Below are 6,491 nucleotides of genomic sequence, written 5' to 3' on the forward strand. Positions count from 1 at the left end.
TCAAAGAATCAGCTCTTGGTTTTACTGGTCTTTTCTTTTTTTTTTTAGTCTCTATTTCCCTCCTCCTACTAACCTTGTATCCTGCTGATTTCTAAGGCTCCCAAAGATAAGCCCTACTGGTTTTCAAAGCCAGATGTTATAGGGACTCCTGTTCCCAGTGCAGATCCCTAATGCCAGGCGTCTCTGGTGTGGGGTTGTGATCCCCTGGCTTCTTCAGGCTTGTGGTACCCCTCCCTTTTGTGGTTAGTCTGACCGGGCACCAACCACAACTCCACATCTTCTACCCTTTTCCATGTGACATTGTCTCTGCAGCTAGCTGTGGAAGGTCTGGTCTGTCTTTAGGTTGTTTTCAGAGTTGTATAGATGTACATGTATATCTGTTATCTTGGGGTGTCCATGGGATGAGGTGAGCTCAGGATCCTCCTCCTCCATCTTCCCCTGACCTCTGAACCTCTGTATCTTTTTCTCTGACACCAGCCTCCCCCCTCAAAATGTTTTGGCTAACATTTCTCCCAGAGTTCCTCAGCATTCTTTAAATTTTCCTAGTGGGTAAGGAGGGAGAAGGAGCTCTTCCAAGGCCAGTTACACTGAGAAACTGTAGAGGAAAACCAGTTTCTTTACTGCAGAACTTTTCAGAATCTCTACTGTACTAATGTGTTTTGAAACTCTAAGAAGTAACTCTGTGCAGCATTTTTCAAATTCATTTGTCTGTTTGTGAGAATGGAATATGTATTGGGGGATACCATTCTAAGAAACAAATTATTTCTCTGTCGGTATAACCAAGTATAAAATGGATATAAGTTCAAGTCACACTGCCGTAACGGCCTTGCCAATTGACTCAGCTCTAGCTTTAGCTAAAGGATTCAGCATCTGTCAAAACCATTATTATAAAATTCAAAATATCCTTGAGCTCTGTAGACATTTATATATACACATCCCTGTAGCAGTATGAGGGGAAACTTTCACAATTCCTTCTCTGTTCTTTAAACAGCATTTGCCATCTATCAGTCGCTGCCTTATTTTGAATCATTTGGCACTTACTCCACAAAGCTGCCCTTTGATTTATCAATCTATTTCCCATACGTGCTGAAAATATATCTCATGATGCTCTTTATAGGTAAGTGGCTTTTCTGTTTTGTTTCTGCATTCTTCCTCTGCTTTCTGGTTTGTGCTGCTATCTACTTTAACAGAAAGGTCTGTGAACACGGGAGAAACAGAGGAGGACACCCAGCATGGTGAATTAGACCTTGTTAGTAAAGCACCTAGAAGTTATGATGCTTTTCACAAGACCAAGTATGTCACTGTTTCACTGTATAAAGAACAGGTTTATAAGCAGGTAAAATACCTGTATTGTGTAGGAAATGTAGAAATTTGACTCTGGATACAGGGATCTACAGAGAAAACCTAGATGTCAAACTAAGCAGGCTGGGCCATTTCTGGTTTTCCCATTTATATCTATTTGTTTCCTGTTTGTTTGTTTTTTTGTGCTAGCATTTCCCAGCAGGCACGTGGGAGTAGGTGCTAAAAACACAAGAAAAATGTGTGGAACAAAAACTTAAGAGTCAAGAAAATTTAATTGGCAAAAGACTTCTGTGATTACATCTCACTTTCTGCAGCTCTGACCTTCACAAATCCCCAGGGTAGCTGGTCTAGAGTCATCATCAGATAGATAGGAACAATGCATCAGGAAGAAGACAGATGTGGAACTTCAGGCTGGTAGAGAGTGCTGCCCTCCAGAAAGGGAAACATTAATTCCTTGCCTTAAACAAAAGAGGAGGGTAGAGGAATTCACTTTACTTCCCCTTTCCTGGCCTCTTGTTTACATGGTCCTTCTTTGAGTCTCCCCCATGCAAGTGTCTTGTCCTTAGACTCCAAACAGCACTCTGACTATATTTTAAAACCATGGTTCTTTCCAGAGAAATGGTTAATCAACCTTACTTACTCTTGCCACTTCCTTCCTCGTGTTAGGCATGTATTATACCTACAGTCATCTTTACTCAGAAAGAAGAGACGTCCTCGGAGTCTTTCCCTTTAAGAAAAAGAAAATGTGAAGCACAGCATTCCGATGCGAGAGAAGGAAGGACAGGCTTGTGGACTCAGCTGCAACGAACAGCACAGGAAGCAGCCTGCTGGAAAAACACCTGCTACTGGACACAGCTCTGCGACGACCGCCTTCTCCTCGACCTTGAGGCAGATCGCAGCACTCTTATCCTCGCATGTTTTCAAAATGCATATTCCACGCAACCTACTTTACCAAAGCTGTGGATTTTATACAAGTAACTTAACATTGATTCTTTTCCTGTAAGGCAAATGAGAAATAGATTCACTGGAATGGATTCAATGAAATTGAGAAACCAAAGTTGTTAGCTGGGATTTTATCTGTTTACATCTTTTTCTTTTCACTTCGGAGTTTGTAAATAGCAACTCCACGGGAGGGCAACAATGTGAAATATGTTCAGCAGTTGTCTAGAATAACATTTTATAGACAGATGTCACCCTCGCCAGGGCTCATCCCCATCTTACACATTAGACACGCTGAGAAAATTCTACATTTTCCAAGCCCTGAGAAAGTATTCATTGATATTTGGACTTTGATGCCTTCAAAGAGGAGACTGATGAAAACAGAATGGATCTTTGGTAAATATACAAATATTTATTTGATCCATATTCCTTTTCTGGGGTGGGGATTGAAATCAGGCCATGTTACTTACCTTACAGGGAGACAAAAGGTAAAAATCTAGAGTAAATTATTTTCAAGGAGATAAGGCAGTTAACTAGTGATGTTTCAGATTACTATTCAATTATCGTTGCTAATTACTATGTCACATAAGTCACAGAGTTTTGAAAACTGACTAATATCACTTCTGTATTATCAGTATACATTCACTTTTCTTGAAAGGAGTCTAGAATTTTATTATCCAGTAACTATATAAAAAGGTTACTAAATATTTTATGATATAAAAACCAGGTAGTAAAATATAGTTACAAAAAAAATTGGTAACTAGGTAAAGATAATTGATATCTTTGTAAATTTAGTATCCTATTTGGAATTTTAAAATACTTAAAATTACCCTTCTAAAAAGCTACATTTGAGGTACCTGGGTGGTTCAGTCAGTTAAGCATACGATTCTTGATTTTTGGCTCAGGTTGTGGTTTCAGAGTTGTGCGTTCAGGCTGCATGTTGGGCTCCATGCTCGGCAGGGAGTCTGCTTCTCTCTCTCTCTGCCCCCTCTAAAAAAAAATAAATAGGGGTGCCTGGGTAGCTCATTTGGTTAAGCGTCTTTGGCTCAGGTCCTGATCTCAGGGTCCTGGGATCGAGCCCCGTATTGGGCTCCCTGCTCAGTAGGAAGTCTACTGGTCCCTTTCCCTCTACCCCTGCCCCTTTCAAATAAATCTTTAAAAACAAAATGTAGGGGCGCCTGGGTGGCTTAGTGGGTTAAGCCTCTGCCTTCTGCTCAGGTCGTGATCCCAGGGTCCTGGGATCGAGCCCCGCACCAGGCTCTCTGCTCAGCAGGGAGCCTGCTTCCTAACCTCTCTTCTTTGCCTGCCTCTCTGCCTACTTGTGATCTCTGTCAAATAAATAAAACTTTAACAACAACAACAACAAAAACTTTTTAAAAAGCTTGTTTTTCAAAATTAAAAAATACTGAAAGTTTTGGTGTACAAAGAGAACAAAATCCATTTGCAAACTTTAGGTGACTCAGTCAAGCTTCCTCTCGGTCAATATGGCTACGTAGATTGCTGAAGCATTACGTGCATCACTAAAGTTGCAGAGTAAGAATTAGAGAAACTATATCGCACTGGACTATTATAAGAAATTAAAATCTTGTTATTTAATTTTTAAACCACATTACCTTAAGAGCCTGCCTAGTTCTCAAACTAGACTAAAAAGCACAGTTTATAATTATGGATTGAAAATCAGGTCTCTGCAACAATTGTAACAAAGCTCTGTGATTCCTTTGGTAACACAGTCACAACTTATTATTGTGGGTGGTTACCTGTATTCATAACTGAAAGAAAAATTTCATTAGAGGTTAGTGGACATAAGGATGTCATTTCTCTTCCACTCAAGTTCATGTTCCCCAGGTTAAGAAACATAGACAAGTAAACATCTACCTAGTTAACTGGATATTACCCAGATTGCAAAGTTGATTTTTTTTGGCTGATTTCTTAAACTGTATGTCTATCAAATCTCTACTTCATTTTGTTCAGTGTTGTCAAAGGTTTGGTTTCTCAAATATAATAAATATAGATGAAATAGCAAACCGTTAGATATTTTAGAAGCATAACACATAACTTTTAAAATGATCTTTCTTAGGGCACCTCGATGGCTTGGTCGGTGAAGTGTCTGACTTGATTTCAGCTCAGGGTCGTGAGATTGGGTCCTGTGCTGGGTGTGGAGCTACTTAAGATTCTTTCTCCTTCCCCAAGCCCTTTTCTCTCTCCCTCTCTATAAAACAAACAAACAAAAAAACCCCCAACTTTCTTGGGACCTTTCAATGCCAAGTTCCATTGCCTCAAGTTCCTAGTAACCTAGGCTAAGGCGTAGTAATCAACATCAGCAGTGCCTCTGGGACTTAAAAGGGTAGGGTAGTGGGGGGTAAAACTGCTCTGAATGAAAACTACTTTGAAGAATTTCCTTACTCAGCAAAAGTCTGCCTAAAAAATACAACACACAGACACTGTAATATCATCAAAGTCCCTGGGCTTTTATGTTACCAAAACAGTTGAATGAAAAGCAGTAACACTTCTGCCAAAAGTATCCATTCAATATTAATGTGTTTTCTTTCCCTCCAGTATGCTCTTCAAGAATCACACAGTTATCCTGGTCTTATATTTTTGTTCAATAAACAGGTTAGCATTAGAATGAGTTGATTCTTAGTTGCTGCATAAGTGTCTACGTTTGTTCAAGAAACACCTTGTGGGACGCCTGAAGGCACAAAATTACAAAACTTTACTAGGCTTCCTGCAAACACACTTGTTACCAAAGAATGTACCACATCGCACTGAAGCCCCCCCCCCGCCCCCAAGAAAAACCATTTTGTTTTAGGGTACCTTATTCTGCTTACCTTGAGCAAGTTGTCACCTATAAGACTTTGTGTTTCTTTGAAGAGATAATGTAGCTGTAACATCAGTATCTGAAATATTTCCACAGAGAATCTTAACATTTATTGATGTACAAAGAAAACAGTTACATTTTATTGTGCTAAAGTATCAATGATTTAAAATGAAAATATGCTACAAATGATTTCCCCTTTCCCCCACATCTTCCTCTCATTGGCTTATTTTTCCTTTGTAAACATTTTTGCCCCCTTGTTAATTTTTACTTTCTACTTCCAGGTCTAATTGCTACGTTACCTATCGATATGGTGCTCTTGCCAAGTATATTCCAGGGAGCAACAGTCCCAGGACAGGGTGCCACCTAGGACCCAGACTCGTGGGCTCCACTGGGACCCAGAAACCTACATGTTGTCAGGCTCCTCGAATGCCCCTCCTGCATACTACAGTTTGAGTCTAAGTATCTCAGCTTTGGACAGAAATCTGCTAATAACTTATATAAAAGCCCCCATACAATGTAGTTTTCTGTTTTCAGAACGGAGATGGTGGCATTTATGTTTGGTTTTTAAAGATGTTAAAGAGGGATTTATCTTTGCTAAGGGTAGCTAGAGTTTAAAACCTCAAGTAAAGGTAACCATCAATTCCATATTGCAAATCAACTTGTGAGAACATGACTTAATTCACCACATAAACGTAGGCGTCCACTGCGTACTTACTTTGTAGTACTCCGCTGAGCCACGGGGTCCTGTGAGTGAGAACGTGGCCTGGATGGAAGTAAGAGCAGTGGGTTTGATATGAAATCCAGCTCCAATGTTTACTAAGTGAATGAACCCAGGGTTCCTTTCCTTCACTGCCACCACGGTGTTGTAAAGAATAAATGCAATGTGGTAAACTAAACCTCTCTAAATGATAAACAGCTACACAGAAGCAGGAAATTTGTAACACGTTTCCTGGATGCATTAAAATTATCTGTCTACTGATTTATACTTTCTGAATATAAATTCTGTGAGGGCAGCAATATCATGCCTTGTTCACTCTGGGCACATGGTACACACTCATAATTATGCAGCTCTGACTTTATAGATTACTACCCGTACCTCCAGAAAAAGAACTGTTTTAAGAAATCTATCAGATAGGGGTGCCTGGGTGGCTCAGTTGGTTGGGTTTCTGCCTTTGGTTTAGGTCATGATCTCAGGGTCCTGGGATCGAGCCCCATGTCAGGCTCTCTGCTCAGCAGGGAGCCTGCTTCCCCCCCCCCCCAACTCTGCCTGCCTCTCTGCCTACTTACGATCTCTGTCAAACAAATAAAACATTTTGAAAAATATCAGATTGACTAGGTGATGTCTCCATTGTAAAGATTTTTTTTTTTTTTTTTATTTGACAGATAGAGATCACAAGTAGGGAGAGAGGCAGGCAGAGAGAGAGAGAGAAGG

At 40.2% G+C, this 6,491-nt stretch overlaps 1 protein-coding gene across 4 annotated transcripts in view; it reads left to right on the plus strand.

The window, feature by feature from the left end:
* The window catches only part of HACD4 (3-hydroxyacyl-CoA dehydratase 4), a 42,420-nt gene extending 36,173 nt beyond the window's left edge, over positions 1–6,247 (plus strand). For 2 of the 4 annotated variants that reach the window (XM_046023934.1, XM_046023933.1), the window contains exons 6-7: positions 992–1,117; positions 1,969–3,117. In XM_046023934.1, coding sequence (XP_045879890.1) covers positions 992–1,117; positions 1,969–2,051 — 209 coding nt within the window. In that variant the 3' untranslated portion in view covers positions 2,052–3,117. Of the gene's footprint in view, positions 1–991; positions 1,118–1,968; positions 3,118–5,340 lie in introns of those variants that run through there. The other 2 variants (XM_046023936.1, XM_046023937.1) reach the window with 2 other exon arrangements.
* The last annotated feature ends 244 nt before the right edge of the window (positions 6,248–6,491 follow it).

The sequence above is a fragment of the Meles meles genome, chromosome 11 (genome assembly GCF_922984935.1).
Source record: "Meles meles chromosome 11, mMelMel3.1 paternal haplotype, whole genome shotgun sequence".
Taxonomy (NCBI): domain Eukaryota; kingdom Metazoa; phylum Chordata; class Mammalia; order Carnivora; family Mustelidae; genus Meles; species Meles meles.